An 18,834-nucleotide genomic window follows, 5' to 3' on the forward strand; every position below is an offset into this window, starting at 1 on the left:
CTGTAATGTTCCCTGGTTACCTTGAATGTTCCCTAATATGTATTTCACACACAGTATATTTTGGGATTTCATGAGTCAGTTGGTCTTCATAAATCAATGAAAGAAATCTAAGAAAATGCTAACATGGCTCCAGCCCTGTGTCTGGACATATATGTAAACCTCCAGGCTTCTCAGCAGGCACAGAGGAACATGTTGTCTTTCTGTGGCAGCTCTAGAAGAAGCTATTGTTTATTTTAGCATGTTAGTTGAGAATGACTCCAATCACTGAAATATTCAAATGTCCTGACATGACAACTTGGTTAAACTATCTTCTTTGACAACGATGCTAAGACATTTTACTGGGTTAGTTCATATCAAACAAATTATAGACCTGTGTAACCCCCCCCCCAACTACATTTCCCATATAAAACCTCATCAATAAAAGGTTGTGGCCCCAGGTTGATCAGTTGCAGACAATGCCAGACCATTTTCATCAGTTTCCTAACAGAGCATTGCTGAAAGGCTGTGGCATTATTTATTGATTAGTTTTACCAGTGCACCTGTGAGTCAGCATCATTTGCTGTATAAAACATAATCAATGTGAAGTTCTGGTGCCAAGCATCGATTAGTCTCACGGTGCCCCTGCAGGTTGCCTTATCGTATTACGTATGACCAATAAGGAGCAGTGTTGTAACATATCGATTGGTTATATTATGGGTCAATAGGTTGAGAAAATACAAAGAGTGTTTGCCAAAACATACTGTTTAAATAAAAAGTGAGGAGATACATTGTGCTCCACATTATGTGTTATTATGCTGTACCAGTGTGTCTTATCCCTGTTCAGATAGAGACAAATGCTATAAGAGAAGAAGGAGCCAGACTCTCACAAAGTGCTTTGTCAGGCCATAGTGATGCCTCAGAGCTCAAACACCAGATGGACAATTCTGAAAGAGGAGGCTGCTGACCAGTCTCCCACAGAGCTCCCACACACACAACACACACAACACACACACACACTGAAAGAGTGTACATAACAAACGCCCATACAGAAGAAGAGACAAACACATAGATGTCAATAAGTTCTTGGAAAGAATTTAAAGAACAGACAGTGTAAATATCACTTGTCCTCCTGTTACCATGCTGTTGTCTACTCATGTCAGCAGGAAACATTTTGAAACAGAATTTATTTCAAGCCTCCAGGGTACAGCGCTGTGTTGTTCAGTTTTAGTGTGTAGACTGAAGTCAGAGCTGCATGTTTGGCACATGTGATTTTCCATACAAATCCAATGCAAAAGAAACGACTAGAAGCTGTTGTGTCACTCGTGTGGTCCAACTGTCAGCCAGAACCTGAAAACCTTTGTGAGTCGCACTAAAAGTAGATCAAGTGATAAACTCACCTTCAGTTATTGGCATTATTGGCAGAAAAGCAGGGATGCAGTCATGAGGAGACTAAAATGGACAACCTCCATCCTTCAGCCCTGAGGTTTTGTCTATGAAAGTCACCAAACTGATGAGTAGGTCAGCACATTCACAGACCATGTTTGACTCAACAACAGGACTGTGAAGTGCTCATCCCTGTTAAACATGCGGGTGACTCCAAAGATTCAAAGATTGGGCTTGGCTATATCTGGCTGTATATCAGAAGATCATCTTTGTTGCAAAAGTGGCTGTAATAAATGTTTAGACTGGTGCTCTGATTGTTGTTTTAGTGGTTTTAGCTCTGTATATGTGTTGAAATAATAGTTTCTTCCTACTTTGACTGTGGGCAGTGCAACCGGAAATGTACAAAAAGGAGCCTGAGCAGTGTGTGCAGGCAGGCCGGCCCGGGGAGAAAGGTCAGCAGTGAAAATGAATCAGTGTCGGTCTGGTGGTCGGTGGAACCTAATTTTTAAAGAACTAAAGGCCAAAGCTAATAAGCACTTTAAGAGATTTGTCCAATGACACCAGAACAGAAGAGTAAACACTCTGACCTTTTTCCCCTGAAGATTAGACAGTGGAGGAAAAGAGAAAGGGATCAGAGGGAAACGACTTAAAGACCGAGAGGCAACACAACGATTTACTGCGTCCACCCTGCCAGGCACAATTGGAACAGAGGTGAGCTGACGGCTGACAGTCCGAACACTCTGTCACGGCTTTAAATCAAAGACATCTCCCTGGTTTCTCCCCCTCAGTTTCTGTCAGCTCTAACCACCCACTGACAGTGTGACTTCACTGCTCTGCCAAACAATTAGAAGGCAAAGCTCTCTCTCTCTCCTGGCTTCATCAGAGGCGTCTGTCAGTGACAGCGATAGCTCATTATCAGGATATTCTCAGCAAAGAACAAACGAACATTTCCCTTGTGAATGTAGTCATACAGCCTGTATTTGTGTAAAACACATAAGAGCAACAATTATGTCACATGTGAAAAGACTGATATGAAAGTCAGCTACTAGATGAACTAGGACACAGAAGGTCACATGACCTGCTTTTCTACTGCAACAAAGTCCAAGAACTATGCTGCATTTTTTCATTAAAAGTTTTTATTGGTCTCTTGTGCATAGTACTTTGCCAAAGTACTTAACTTAAAAATGATGGTTTATATTTGTAACTCAGTGGTGCTAAAACAGAAGGAAATCTTTTTTTGCTGTTTGAGATACCTGTGCCAGATTTATGCTTGTGTCTTATGGGGCTTATTCCTCATCATGTAGTTACAATAATCCCTGCTCTGTTTGCCTTTGTGCTCCATACAGGATGCTTTATATTCTGTTAATTCATACCTCACCATTAGAGGATGTTTCACCCTGAACTGTAAAAACATCAGTAACAATCATATCAGAAATTTTATTCTTGTTTATGGATTAAATACACCAAAAGCCTTTTTCTTCTTTTCCTGTTTTCCATTCCTCCTCAAATACATCCACACAGTCACTGCTATTATCATTAGTCCTAACTCTGTTTGTGTGTTATTTATATCAGTCAGTCTGCGATGACAATATGTGCCATATCTCACCTGTCCACTAGATGCCCTCTTCCTCACCTGATCCCCACACCCACCCTGCACACCTGTCCCCCATTCACTAAATGAGCCATGCCTGGGCTTTGTTCACCCATTAAGGCTTAGTATAAACACCCTGCATGTTCTTCTCCTTTCTCCTCCATTGTAAATGCTGTCATCACGTTCTGATAACTATTGTCGTCTCCTGTTTGCCTTCTCTGTCTTTGTTTGCTTGTCCAGACTGTCATGTCATGTTATCCATAAGCCTGTTTATCGCCCACATTGTTAAATCCCTTTTAGTTCTACATATTCTGCCAATGGGTTTCTGCATTTGGTTCCTTTTTCCTGTTGCTAGTGCCATGAATTCACAGATACAATATGCCAATATGCCAATACACACCTGCTGAAACATTTAGTTACAGACTGAGGCTGTGGTGCACACATGGGGAGAGCACCTGGTTAGCTTGGTTAACTTTTGATTTTCATGGGAGATTTGCTGAAAGACGAAAAGTTTCCATTGCTGTGATTTGAAACTGCTATGAAGCAAATTAAAGAATGCAAGAAAATCAATGCAACTCCGTGTACATCAGGTATTGTGGTGTACACAGTGTCCTGGCTCATATAAAAAACCATGTATGCTGGTTTCTCAGCATTATGTGCTTTCCTATAGACAAGTTCCCTGACTGAAAGACCCCTCTCTCAGGGGGATCTAGTGATTCATTTGAATTAATTAGCTGTAGGACTATATCTTTCTCCCTTTAACTCATCCCAAATTACAGCTTTACACATTTTTTGACACAAATTTACTACAATGTTTTTTTAAAATTAGAAAATAATAGGCTTGTAATACAAAGCGTTACCCATTAATTTATGTCTGTTCTCCCTTAAAAGTGTCCTTATCAAATAATGTTAGCACGAAAATATAAAGTTTGTTATACAGTAGAGCGTACTAAGTATAGAGTAACTCAAAGGTGAGTTTCACCTGTAACGACTCTGACACCTGAAACCGGCTCAATTTGTCTGTGTTGTTATTAGAGCAGTGCAGGTATTGTATGTAACAGGTGAAGAGAACCAATTAGGACTGCACAGCTCTTCTTCTGCTTTACTGCTGAAGGGAGACCAAGCCTGACATGAGGCTGCTCTGGACAGTAGCTTCACTGTAAGAAGCAGATAGATAAGTAAAGAAAGGACTGCTGTATCATCAATAATGCACTGATATTCCACCTGATAGGTACAGAGGTAAGACAGGAACATGCAAAGAGAGGGAGAGAGACATGAGTAAAATGAAGAGTCAAGCAGAAAAGAAAAAGACCAGGCAGTCAGAGGGAGAGGTGGGCTGTTTTAGTGAAGGCAGGTGTTACACACAGACAGGTAGCTGAATGGGGAAAAAAGAAGAAAAGCTTACAGGCAAAGTGTATATAGATTTGGAGTGAGGGCTCATAATTTGCATGAGAATAGCAAGCCTGGGGATTTCAGCAGCCTGATAACGTGTCAGATGAACAGAGAGCCTAATGGGCCAGTTGCAGCAGCAAGCTGTGAAACACTGGATATCTCCTGCAGGCAAAATCCACACTACACTTCTGCTCGAGCTTCAGGTGTTGGAACTTTGTGGATTCAATAAAGTACACTGAACGCAAACACATGTAAATCAATACTAGTTTTGCTGGCAATCCATATACACAACCACAACAGGATCCAATTAGAATCTGATTTTAACATCTACTTTTTAATCTAATTCATTTATAAAGTGATTAGAGTAGCACAATAATTCTTTTTAAAGGCGGCTCCAGTATAATTGAAACAACATCACTGATAATTGTCAGTATTATGTGAGAAAAGAAAACGTTGAAACATGAAGACGCTATTATCACTTGGCACGAAGACAGAGTGAACTAAATTAATTCTTAGGGATGAAAATGTGAGTGTGGACAGAATGAAACTAATGATTAGAAAAGAAAGTCTGTACAATAGAACATGAGACAATTCATCCAAGGAAGACAAAAGAAAGAAAATACAATAGCAAGAGGATGAAAAAGGCTGGGGAAAGAAAGGAAAGATAAAACTTGAGAATAGGAAATCAAAATGAAGACTAAGACCTGCTGAGGATCCCAAAACACTGAGTCATTCATCTAGCAGGTGAAAGAGACATTCATCTTCAATCAAGCTGCCTGAGCTTTTCAGCCAGTTCTGGGCCCAGGTGTAAAAACGATGTGAATGCACAAAATAGTGTGTGCCAGAAACTGTATATTTGTATAGAAAAGAATATCTGTCTCTGTGCTTGCTTTATGCCAGACATAAATACATTTATCACTGCTGAGCTGTGTGTGATAAAACGCACAAAAAACAACCTCAAAGAAGTTTTTTTTTTTTTTTGGACGTTTCATCTGAAGCCTGTATCTGTTTGGCATGTCATAATCTATTATGCAGACAGAGATCTCATCAGAGTAACACAAATTAGCACAGGCTGTATCGAGTGGGTGCATGCAATGACACAAAAGCTGCTTTGAAACACCAGCTCTACTTTATATTAAATAAGATTAAGTAGGAGTGAGCTAACATCCATTAAATGATAATGTGAGCATTGGGTGCATGTACGTTTATGAACACGTGGGGGATGAATATCTGACTCAAAGGCTTCATATGCATTTTTCTGAATTCTTTATGTCCTTCTCTGTCATTCTGTTTGGTTTGCAGATAACTCATTACTTTCTATTACTATTCTTTCTATTACTATTCTGACACACATATGTACCATATATACCCATCATATATACCACACACACACACACACACACACATATATATATATATTCTATTAACTACAGGCCATTTATTGATAAAATAGTTAATAAATTCATAGATAATGACAATAGTTCTAGTCCTAGTAAACACCGCCTTTGGTGCTGCAGATAATGATAAAGATTAGTAAAATAAAATAATTAGATCTCTTAGTATTGAAGTTATTAATAGGTATAAGCTGGTCCCGGAGCCATCAGGCCTCCAGTAATCAGTTTTACAGACACACCAGCCTGGTTTTACAAAGTGTATAAGGAGCAAACAGAGCAGCTGTTAAACAGAATCACTCATCTAGAGGTCCATCACCTGGAGGTGCATGAATCTCTTTACTGAACTAAATGACCAAATGTTGATTATGGTCCATTGTCTAGAATCCTAAAGCCCATCATGTAGATAGTATTCAAGGGCTCTGATAATCTCTATTCATTAAGTGAGTAAATGAACTGAAAGCAAAGCTGCTCCTCTGAGAACAACAGGAGGTGGCAGAGTGTTTGCAGCAGCAGCAGGAGATTGAAATCAGCCTGAGACATTCATGATTTCCTCACCAAACCACTGGGCGTGTTCTTTGTACCGTTAATATAATGTAGCTGTGACACAAACAGATCTCCAAATCCACCAGATCTGAAAAGTTCTGAAAAATGCTGCAGTCACGGTGACGATGTCGTCAGCCGTAGGGTGGTCATTTATTCCACTCCCACTTTCTTAATTTGGCATGATCATTGTTATTGAACACATGGATGTGCATCTAGTTTACCAAACGCTGTATGTTTTAATAATAATGCTAACACAGTAAAGGGGTAACGCTGAGTTTTGGCAATAAATACAGGCTCAACAGGTTGAATTTTAAATTGCATTGATTGATTTGTTTTTGGCCACTGAGTTATGACCAGGCACCAATAGCAAACAGCTGTGTACATACGTCTGCATTCACTGGACTCTTGCAAGCTTCTCTCCAGCTCTGATTTTAACCTCAACCAACCCCAAGGAAATATCACTATATCGTTTTTCATTACACCACAACTGACAGACAATATGTCCAGGCTGAAACATCCACATTGAATTTAACAGATGTGATTCACACATTAGTTGTGTGGAGTCTGTGTTACCCTTGTTGTTTTAGATGTTTTGTCCACATGAACTACTGTTTCTTCTGTTTAAAAAGATGTCACATCGAGGAACAGTATTTAATACCTTGTTTGTTCAAGTGCAGATCAGCAAACAAAGAGGTCGGAGTTGCAGCATTTAGCAGAAAAAGCACAGTTTGTTTCAAGTTTCAACAATCAGACTGCCAGAGGACTGAGCAGAGTTCTGTGGGTTTGGCCTACTTCAGTTTCCCAGGTGGTGAAAAGCATTGTGATCCAGATTAAACTGAGTCTGGGCTTGCTGTCAGGACTGAGTGGTGAACAGAGCGGTGAAGCCAGTTCCCTGTAGAAAGCTCCACAGCAAACCATCTTCATTTTGTCAAAACGTCATATCTGCAGGACTCTATGGGGTTTTCATGCTGGACGAACAAACAATTCATATTCACATCGATAGTTCTGGCACAAACCTCCAATATAAACAGCAGCTATAACAACCAAAGACAGGACAAAGCAACCATTCTTTACTCTCTCTTGTGTCATGTCTTAGAAAAGATTCTGATTCATTCAGTGTCAGCAGCACAAACTCTTCCTCACCTTCTCTCCTGTTGAGTTTGGCGAAGCCCGGTGCATGGCTGCTGGACAGCTGGGACGAGCTTCTGAATGACGACGGAGGCAGATTGGACACCAGTGGACGGTCACACACCTCTGTCAGCCAATCACAAAGCAGAAAAAACATACACGGTTAGGGTTTCATAATTATTCAATACATAAATTGTTTGAAAATACAACATTTTATTGAATTCCTTTGCTTTGTAAGATTAACTGAGGTGTTTCTTAACCAAAGAGTGATTTAAGTTTGAGTTTTCATTAGCTAGCAAGCTGTTCATGATAATTAATGCATTTCTTGTTATACAGACTAAGCCTATTTTGGGCTTTAGAGTCCATTAGTATTAGTTATTAGTTATTGTATGGTACTGTCTACAAACCAGGGCTCTAATATTTAACAAGAAGAGGTATAAAAATTAGTATATAATGTTTTTCAAGTAACTCAAAAACACTTTCACAACAAAGAAAAAAATCTTAATTACAAGTTACGAGATGGTTAAATTGCAGTAAGGCTGCTTATCATTCCACATGTCAGCATTCATTCATAACAGACTATTAAGGCATCATATTTCAGCCTTTTCTGTCTTAAATCCACAGATTCTGTACCCAGAAAAAAATCATCACAGTAACAACCAGTTTCCAGAGTGAAGGCAACAAAACTGAGTGCAGAGAATTTGACACCCTGAATGATAAAACACGCACTGGTTCACAAAAGCTGATTTTTTTTTTTGTTTTGTTTCGTTTTGAGGAGCAGCTGAAGAGAAGTTGAGTTTCACCAGTGAGCTGTAGGAGAAATCAGTCTCTGAGTGAGCAATAAGTTGTTCATAGCAGCAGGTTGGTACAGGAACATTTCCTCCCTTAATGTGAGTATAAACGTTGTTGTGGTTCAATTAAACTCGTCTGCAGAGTGAAGAACACCGAGTGGTTCAGAGAGCAGAGACTGACAGACTGAGGATAATATCAGTCACAGGATAATATCAGACGCAGCAAGATTATTCTTCATCTCCTGGTCTATAGTGAAAAACTGGTGAATTGTTAAAACCAACTAAGTGGCAGATTGGAGTCTAATCACTGAGAAGCAGCTTTAATGTTCCTCAGGTGGAAACAGGCCTTTCAGCTGTAATGACCCCACATTGGATGAATAAACAGTGTAATAAAGTCCAGTTGGATGAATAAATGGTGTAATTCTGCTTGGATGGATAAATGAATGTTGTAATCAGGTTGTTTTATGGAGATGAATGTTGTTCTCATTAAAGACTTGATACTGACAGAGACACAGCAGCGTTGTCAGAAGAATCCTTCACATTTCACACACTTTGTATATGGATGATTGACCGCAATGAAAATATCATATATTACACATCCTGCAATAATGACTCGGAACTGAGCTCGTTCTAATCAGCATATTCTCCAGAAAACATGCACATACGGCACAAATGACTAGATCGCTATTTTTGGTAATTAGCAAAACCATGAGAAAATACATTAAAGCGTAAAAAGACACAGTAGAAACAAGTATTTGTGTCATGAGATTGTCTGTGGTCTGCAGAGTGTGACTGTATCTCAGACAGAAATACACACACAGATTCATTAACAAATCAGCTCAATAAACAGCTTCTCTCTCGAGCTCCAAACTGTAAGCTAAAGCCAAACCAACGCTGCCTCCATCTAAAGCCTCTCTGTTAATGGATGTTGTTCTCCACGGCTGAGACAAGAGCCAATTACTATGATTCACGCTGCAGTCCGATCCCGGCCCACAGCTCCGACAGCAGGGTTTTAGCTTCCATTACAGTGTCAACATTATAGTTCTTCATCTCAGCACCACAAGGATATTCACCTGATAGGCCTGATCATTTAATTTTCAGAAGGAAACACAAATAACACAGATTCCACAACAAAGAAGAATGATCTTTCTCTAATGTCTGAATTCTTTAGCATAAGGTGAAAAAGATAACACTGTTTGTTATCATAGATCACAGCTCAACAACATCACAGCTGTGATCATTTGTAAATTTAAGGAAAACAAATAAGACTGGTTGACCAAGTGATTGTTAGTGCAGGACTACAGTTCCCATAATTCCTGATATCATGACTTTATAGGTCAATTAATGGTAAAGGGGCAACTTCACAAAACATGCTCTTTTACCAAATAGCCCAGCAGAGAGACAGTCTGAAATTTAATTAAAATTCCCAACCCTGGCAATTATAATACGTCCAGATATGGCTGGTAATGTCTTATTGATCTTAAAATGCTACACATCATGCCTTAAAAATTCTGGATATGCATATGCAGATATTTAAAGTCTATGAATATTTAATCCAGCTGCTTGATAACATCAGAAAGCCTCCAGCTTGGCCCCTGTGGCACCGAAGTTCTGAGTAATTTCTTTTTGATGAGAAAATTATCGGCTATTATGTGAGGCTGTAGTCTATTTAGGACGTTTTCTTCCAACAGCTATCATAAAGCTTCCTGATCCAGTCATATTACACTCAACACTGAGTCTTTAACATTTCTATTGTTAGTAATGGAGTGGTTCTGAGCTTCATGCATATTTAATTCCACTGTTTTAAATCCAGTCCGGCTACTTGACAATCATCCCTCCCCCTGATAATCTTTATCCCCACAGGCCTTGGCCTGACAGACACTTGTCACTGTGGGTGGTGGGGCCCTCAGTGTGAGAAGCAGGTGAATTACAGTAGTCTGAAGAGGTGAAATGAGAGCGACGCCTCTCCAAAGCCGAGTGCCGTAATCCCTGAGGAGAGAACGTGTGGTGGCAGCGCAGCCTCTCTGAGGTACCGCTCAGCAGAGGAGAGTCGGAGAGCAGAGATTAAAAACACCACGTTGGTTTTCCTCAGCAGAGCTTTGGCATTTAAGAGTGGCCGTCCCTGACGGCGTGAGCAGTGGAGCACAAACGCAGACAGCTCGGAGGAAAAAGGAGCTCAGTGTTGAATACCTGCTGGACTCTGCAGCCAACGAACCTCAACACTGACCCTGGCTGTGTTGGACACACACGTTCATGAATATTAAACTGCTGCACCTTCCTCTCCTGCACAACTGCTTAAAAACAAACACACCTCCCTTCTCTCTTTGTCTCTTTGCCTCAGTGTCTAATTGAGGGTAAACTTGGAAAAACAGTTTTCTCAGGAGAGTTAACATTTTAAATGGAAGCAATCTGATTTCTCTTAGCAGCTAAAGAGTCTACTCAGACTCTAAACAAACTCTCCCTGCTTACTGCTCTCTACTGATTCCATCCCGTCCTATTTTCTCACTATGACGCGATGCCTGGGTCCGACAACCTATGCAAAAGGCAAAGCCCAAAGCTGTTCATAGCTGAATAACAAGTAAATCTGGTGATACAGTAGAGCACTCTGATTACTGATGATGTACCTAGGAAGATATTGTCCCTCTCTTTCTTTGCAAAAGAAAGCAGCCTCTTTCTGCTGCAGGTGAAAAAAAAATAAAAGATCCAGTGAAATCTCAAATTCCACTGACAAGAGCAGGAAACCATTGTGTTGACATCTGAGCGATAGGATATGGATTTTTATCGCAATAAAATATCTTCCTATCACATTAATGTTTAATAGTTTCTGGTACTTGAGTAGTCAGATGTCTCTCCTGCAGTCAGTCAGTTTTATCATTCAGGGTGAATAAACTGTGAATCTGACAGCAGTAAAAAGTCTCCAAAGACTGAAAAAAAAAATCTCTGGGGTGCCGAGGCCTTGGCACTGTCAAGCACAATTAATCCCCGCTGACATGTTACCCAGACTAATACTCAGCACTGGACGGACGGGGAGGGAGACCACGGCTCATTCACCTATACTGTCCACTTCTGTAGTGTTTTGCTCAATAACAAAGTGCCCACACTGGAGACCCTGAATACCGATGAGATCCATCTATCACCTTAACAAACAGCAGTGTACAGAAGGTCCTGCTCTTCAGAGCTCTGTAAGCTGCACAAACACAGAGTTGAGTGCTTCTCAGCGTGAGCCCAGCTGACTTATTTAGACATTCAGAGCATGTCGCAGTGAGCAGGATAATGAGGCTCCAGCAGTGGTTGTTTTTACTCCAGAGCACTAACTATCATCCTCAAGAAGAAAACGCCAACGTTCATTTTACTAATCCGCACAACTTCTGTCATCAGTTTGACCCAAAGAGATCCAGTCTAGATGAAGCGAAGAAATAATGTGTTTCATGTTGGTAACTTGATGTTTTAGCTTTGGAGTTCAGGCTGCATAACACCAGAGTCTAAAACCATGTGTTAATTTGTAATGTGAGTCTGAGCTGGGCAGAAGGATGGAGCATATTTAAGGGTCACGTAAAGGCTGCAGATGACCATTATTTGAAATAATTAACTAATTACAGTGCAGTTCCTTTATAATCTCATTGTGTAATCATTGCATCTCAATGGCAAAGCAAATCCACACTTGTGAAATGTGTTGCTACGGGCTCGGTGAGTTACTGTAGCTAGTGAGCTTTGGCACCAGCCAGGAACATAATAGTACTTATCAGACTGTCCTCTGAGCTTCTTACTGTTTCTGTACTGTGCTGGTCACATCCCACAGCATTTTGTTCTCAGTGTTGTACATCATTTCATCTGAAGAGATACACTTATTAATACCAGAAATGGATGTTGGTATTTCCTTAGTTAGCTTGGTTGCTAATACACTGACACAGTTCATAGTCATTTTATTGTAAATGACTGTTGTTTTATTACTGTCTGTAAACAATCACTCTTTCCTGGCACAAAGGGAGCAGGTTTACATCCTGTAAAACTGGAAGGTGTAATATATATAATAGACTATAACAGTTTCCTTAGTTTGACTATTTGACTATATGTCCAAGTTCATCATACTTTAATTTACTTGACATATATTTACAGGAAACAAAACACACAATCCCACTTTAATCATTTTCCAATATAAACTTCAATCTCATTTTTAACATATTCCAACAAAACAAATAAAAGAAAAGTCTGATGCTCAGAGAAAATGATTCACCTCACTAAATAAAAAGCTGAGCCTTGTGGTGACTGGAAAAAAAAATGAGAAAAACAAACATAATCACCTTGTTAAAGAATTTGCAGCAACACGCATCAGCTTCAGATACGCAGCGTAGTGTTGGTGTTATATCCAGACACTATGTGGGATTTACATTTTGACCATGACAGACAGAACAAGCTGAAAGTGCTGAATTATTCAACAGGAGTCTGTATTTGTTCTAAAGTTGCCTGTGGCTCGACTTGTTAATTGATTAATTGAAATGCAAAGCAGTGTACTGTACTAACTAATACCCTGAAGGTGCAGACATGACAGGAGCTCTCCTCTCCTGGTTTAATTAGCACTGCTTTGGCAAATAATTAATAGCACAGGATGAGAGAATCTGATCAGGCGTCTGACCAACATATGGCACCTGCCACCTACAGCCACACTGCAAACTGCAAATATCCCAATCAGTCGTTCACTGTTTATTTCCTGGTGGAATGATTTCACATGTTTTAGGATGTAGAATCATATAATCACATCTACAAATGATTTGAATTTGTGGGAGTGATTTGAATCCTTTTATTTTGGCAAAGCTACTACATTAACTCAAGAGCTGATTTATTGTTATATTGCTCACTAATTCAATTTGGGAAAATACACTCATCATATCATTATTCACTGGCATTTATCTTAGCTTAGCATAAGGGAGGGAAACTGAGAATAGCTAACCTGGCTCTGTGCAAAGGTAGAAAAAAAATCCTGCTATTGATTAAGACTCAAATTAAATGAGACGTGTTAATCAGCACTGGAAGAGCTGGTAAGTGAACTAACAGTTCAAACAAGTCCAGCTCTGAGAATGAGATGATGGTTTGAGTTTGACCGAGAACATTTTAATTTGTCATGTGGGTTTGATGAAGCTACAGCTGAGGATTATATTTCTCTGTAAACACTACATTTTATCATTTTTACACCAACTGACCTAGACTCCTACGGACTCGGTCTGTGCTGTTAGTTCACCCAACAATTGTAATGTACAGACCCACTTAGAAATGAACTTGAAAACATTTGGTACAACAGTCATTTTTTTTGCAGCAGAAACCCAAATCCTCTAGACACAGTCTAACAACAGTGTTTCTCCTTTGATGTCAAAAGACTCAAAGCATCAGATGGTTCAGAAATGCACGTTAATGCATGTGTAGAGTCAGCTGCCCACACAAATCCATATATCACTCTGCATAACACTAATGTACTGCTGCCTTTGGAAAGACAGAACAATCATCCGTCTTATTGAGGCTCATCACACTGAGCAGCGATGTGGGAGGCTGTGTGGGAGAAAGACATCAACCAAATGAAGTGATCAAAACAGCAACAAGCCACATCCCAGCAGCATTTAAAATCTCTTCATCTTTAAAGAGCCAGGATTAACTCACACAAACACAGGCAGAGCTGAAACAAGCTGCTGAGGAACAAGCCTTTCACCAGGACTCGGTTCGAACACAGCTGAAGCAAATGCTGTAAATCATAATGTCAGAACTAGAAATATTCAATTTTGGAAGAAAAAAAAGATATATATACAGGTGCACTTGTGTCACCGGCATCATCACAGGACCGTCCCTGTCCGCAGATAGTGTCACTGAAACTATCTTGTGTCATTTAAAGTTTCACAGGCAGCGCTGCAGGCTACAGCACTCATACTTAATGGTTCCATGGGAAGCTATTTATCATAAAATGTATGCTAATCCACCAGCTGTGCTAAGTAAATAAATATATTTGCCTCTTCATTGAAAACACCAACAAAGCTACATAGAAAATAAGTCATTCGTTTCAGCCGTTTAGACAAAAAGCCTGTAGACATTCAGGTGGCATTGAAAAGGTATGTAAGATATTAAACTGATTAGAGACACTCGAATCTCTTGAAATAAAAAGTCACTTTTTCATCCTAGACTTTTAATACGCAGTAGATAGAAAAATACTGTCTTTGTCCACTGCAGTCCAATCTGATCTGAGTGGGAGAAGGCCAGTAGCTTATCGTGATCTTCCACCTCGATAAGTAACATGTAAGATTGTGCTCATCACCTTTTAACTAAAACCAATATAAACTGCTGGTAGAGAGGATGCAAACCCTGGTGTCCAGTGTATTCATTCATTCTTCCACCTGTACTTCCTAACCAATATTTCACAGTTGTCATGTTTCCTTTTGTGCACACTTCCTTCAACAGCCACTCTGAAGAGGAGTGGGAGGCCTTGTAGGCATGTACAGTACAGCCATGTTGCCTGACAGTCTGAGTGGCTTCATTCATATTTCCGCCTCTCAAACGTAAACAATAGACCTCATCAGTTAGAAACTACTTGCTACACCAAACTTGGGTTCATAAAATCCACCAACCAAGGACAGAGCTGGGAAAATACAAGTTTGATTTTGAACAACACCTGAACAGAAATCGGTGTGACAGGTCCTTAACATTTTTGACACACATGGCTGCGTTGTTTGGTGATGGTGGTGGCTGCAGTGAACACAGTCCGCTGCAGTAATAAATGGCAAGATCTGCATTTTCCACCCTTATGAGGCCAAACCAAGAGCCTCAGTGAGAAAACTACCTGTTTAGAGAATCTACTACTGCTGGTTCTGCAGTAACTGTTTAATTTTATTTAAGCTGGGAGAGTCAAAACACAATGCATCTAAGGAACTCTTTCTCTGTGTGTGTGCAGCCTTTTTACACGTTCACTAAACCACAACAGGAGCTCCACTCACAGCATCTACTTAGTTTTACTTTACAGCCATCCTCCCTCAGGAGACATTAGGAGATAAGTGCTCTTTAAAAAAACTTCTCTGCAGATAATCTGATGTTCTCCATCTTCCCCTGCCTCACAAACACCAACAGTTCAGCTTTCCTGAGGCACAAAACCCAAAGACTGCAGATTTCTGTAGCTAAGAGTCTGTCATCTCTGAAAGCTGTGGAGGCCTGAGCTACTAAACCTTTACAGGACAGAGTAATTGGGAGATCAGATCTGACTTACAGCACTGCTTGCATCCTTCTGAAAAGACTGATGGGACAGAAATTTTAGTCAGTGTAGTTTGCAGTTCCATAACAAGTAGAACACTTACAATCCACAACCTTTATATAAACCATGTTCCTCACACCACAGAGATTCTCTGCTTCCGCTTCAGAAAAAATCTTCTGGTTGTGGTGATGCTGGTGGTTTGGGAGCAGAGGATTGTATGCAGCATCGCACTGGACCACTATTACACACATTTGTTCTCTGCCTGACTTAAATTTAATCTTTCTCTGGAGGTGGAGAGTGTTTTATCTCTGTCTTGATAATGCACTTCACAGAAATTACATTTTTTTTTTGTTGCTTGGTGCCAGGATGAAATTTATGTCATTGTTATGTTATGACCAGTCAAGACCTGAAACTTCCTGCAGCTACTTTCTGTTCCCTGAAGACCAAGAGAGTCCAGTAACGTATGAGCCCACATATAGGTTCTGCAGTGTTTTCCTATTTTAGTATGTTTATAATGAGACCTGACAAAGCATAAATCTCTGTAATAAGCATGTTTTCTACCTTTGCTAAAGAAGGGTCTACAGCGGTGCAGAAAGCCAATCCACCAGGATGTGAGTACAAGGAGATTCTGAGCTGCTGTTCAGTTATTCTTAAGTGCAATCCAGTGATATTTAATGCTGTTCTGAAACACTACACATTGGCCAGCTTCATGGTTCAGAAAGTGTACCTGATTTGTCTAGATTTCAACTCAGGATCTATTAAGTGCTATATCTATGATGCCTTGAAGCATGTGAAGTGGCTTCAAAATGTGAACCTGACATTGGGCAAATAGGAACCTGCGACTTTCATACAATGGCAACATAACATAACCTTGACTGGCAGAGCACTCAAACAAATAATGTGTGGAGAGACGTCATAAATGACTGTTATTGGAATGATGAGCTATAGTTGAGCTGTCTGAGGAATGAAAGCTTGAGGAATGAAAGCTTGAGGGGCATCTCATTGGTTTGAGCAAACTGCATAAATTATCCTTTTCTCAGATTGGTTATAGTTTTTAAATGTCTTTAGTCTTCTGCAGTTTCTAACATCAGTATGTTTCAGTTTTTGTGTTGCTACTCTCTTTCTTAGAGAAATGTTCGTATAGAACCACTGTTGTCTGCAACTGCAAATGTGGTTTGAGGTAAATCTAAAGACAACTGAATTCAACATACAGTATAATGAGGACATGTTGCTGACCAGTATTAGACAATATTCAGAGATAAAAAAAATTAGTCTTCTGCCAAAATATCTGACCTTTGCACTACAAGAGCTACTAAGATCTAGACAACAGCATTATTAACCTTTTTTGTGGAAATGTTTTAGAAAGAAGAGGGACAGAGGAAATCCCAGTTTGACAGGTTGTTTCTTCAAATTTAAAATATCACTTTGGTCAAACATTAATATTTATACCAGTCCGATCTTTAAAAAAAAACACATACAGATACACACATGCAAACACACAATCACACACACATACACACAGAAGTCAGCAGGGGTTGAAATTGTAGATGCAGTTGAGATTGTCACTGCAGGGAAACTGACTGGATGAAACTGCTAAATTCTCTGAGCAAAACTATCTCATCAGGCACCCAGTGGCTTCTTCTGACACTCCTGACTCATCTCCACTGACTCCTCTACTCTTCCTACTAACCTCACATTTATCCTTTTCCAGCTTTCCTATACTTCAGTGTTTTCCTGTCCTCATCTCTTTCCTCACTTTCCTTCAAACCCTCTGTCTTTCCTGTCAGCATCCTCTCATGAAGTCAAATTATCTCAAAGATGTGAGGTGGTGCACCCAGAAAGCAGATGGTGCACACACATCCAGCAAAGTCACTGAGGGATAAAATGGCAAAGAAAGTAGAAAATGTCACTGCAATTGTGAGCAACACAGAGGGAATACTACAAGAGCCTCTTCCTACTCTTCCTATGTCCAAATGCAGCCTCCTTCAACTTCATTTTTGCATCTTCCTTGCCACGTTCACCCGTCCTGTCCTCCATCCTTCTCTGTTGTAACTCAAAGTGCTGAGCACTGAATCAGCTCTGTCTCATTGTGTTGAAATCCAGCCTCATCCTTCTGTCTTTAATGGCCACTGACTCAGTTCTGTCCTCCTCTCTAATGCAAACTGACCGGCCCTGCTTCTTCTCATTAGCAGTCACCACAGTGCATCAGGCTGCCGAGCTGTGGTCACGCAGTACTGACTTCATAAAGAATACACAGCAGCGACAGCAAAAAGCTGCGATCAGCATCTATTTTAGTGCGTAATGAGGTCACATTAGAGCCTGGACTGTGAGGTATGAGGTTATGTGGATGCACTAAAGACTAAAGATATTAGCCAATTAAACTTGCAAAAACTTTGAATAATGCACAGTTCATAACTACAAAATTAAGGGGCCACTTTCCAGATTTTCAAGGTGAAACATATTATTCTAATGTGAGTGAGGACGTATGAAAATATGACATTAAAATTCCCACAGCAGTTTGCGTCTCCAGAGCTCAGCCACCATCTGTCTCCTTTTGGCTTGATGGAGAGCCTGTATTTCATCATTTTCAGTAGGTTGATGTGAAGGTAAAGGTAATACTAAAATGTCACGAGACAAGTCCTTACAGTTATAGCAGCTTGCAGCTTGTGGAAGTTGACAGTGAGCAATAGGACTATCACGTCATAGCACCACATGTGACTTCAGTAATATAACGTGAGCCCAGTCCTCTCCTACGGGTGGTTGGTGTGAGGTGTAAATGTTAAATGCTATGTGTTATATGTAAGCACTCGTAATTAATGTGGAGAGGCTCGTTTCTTTAACTGTAAACTTGTTCAAACTTTTGAAAGTTTCTAAAAGGTCAGAAAATGAAGGGGAAGGTTTGCTACCTCTCTAAAAATCAGAGTGACAGCATATCATGGCCTCTGCAGATCCAGATCCAGAATTTGAAGCAGGATGATGACAACTCTAAATGATTAATAGGTTCAGTTTCTTTAGGAACCTGACTTCATCTGGGGGCAGCCTTCGACAAATACAGCAGTTCAGAAGGTCCTAATGTCAACTGGATAGACTGCATTCCTCACTTAACTACCTGTTCCTGGGCTAATAAATCCAGATTCATGACTGGAGGCTCCACATTCGTTCAGTAACCTTGACTTCATCAGATTTCATTCATGGCTCCACTTTGCCTGCACATATTTCCATAAATGACACTAAAAAGGAAATATGAAGGGGACGAACCCTCAGCGACTTTCCTATTTCTTCATCCTGACTAACACTGACGCTGCCCTCTCATGAATCATGGACTAACAAGTTTGCTGGGTATTTTTCTAACAGTTTATGTTCACCAGCTCAGTGAAACACAATAAATACTCATAACTGAAACAGGCTGCG

General features: G+C 40.1%; 1 protein-coding gene across 1 annotated transcript in view; it reads right to left on the reverse strand.

Moving 5' to 3' along the window:
- The window catches only part of LOC113134010 (contactin-associated protein-like 4), a 65,899-nt gene that overhangs the window by 40,740 nt on the left and 6,325 nt on the right, over nucleotides 1-18,834 (reverse strand). Inside the window, exon 2 of the mRNA XM_026313175.1 lies at nucleotides 7,426-7,536. Coding sequence (XP_026168960.1) covers nucleotides 7,426-7,536 — 111 coding nt within the window. The remainder of the gene's footprint in view (nucleotides 1-7,425; nucleotides 7,537-18,834) is intronic.

This window comes from Mastacembelus armatus, chromosome 17 (genome assembly GCF_900324485.2).
Source record: "Mastacembelus armatus chromosome 17, fMasArm1.2, whole genome shotgun sequence".
Lineage (NCBI taxonomy): Eukaryota > Metazoa > Chordata > Actinopteri > Synbranchiformes > Mastacembelidae > Mastacembelus > Mastacembelus armatus.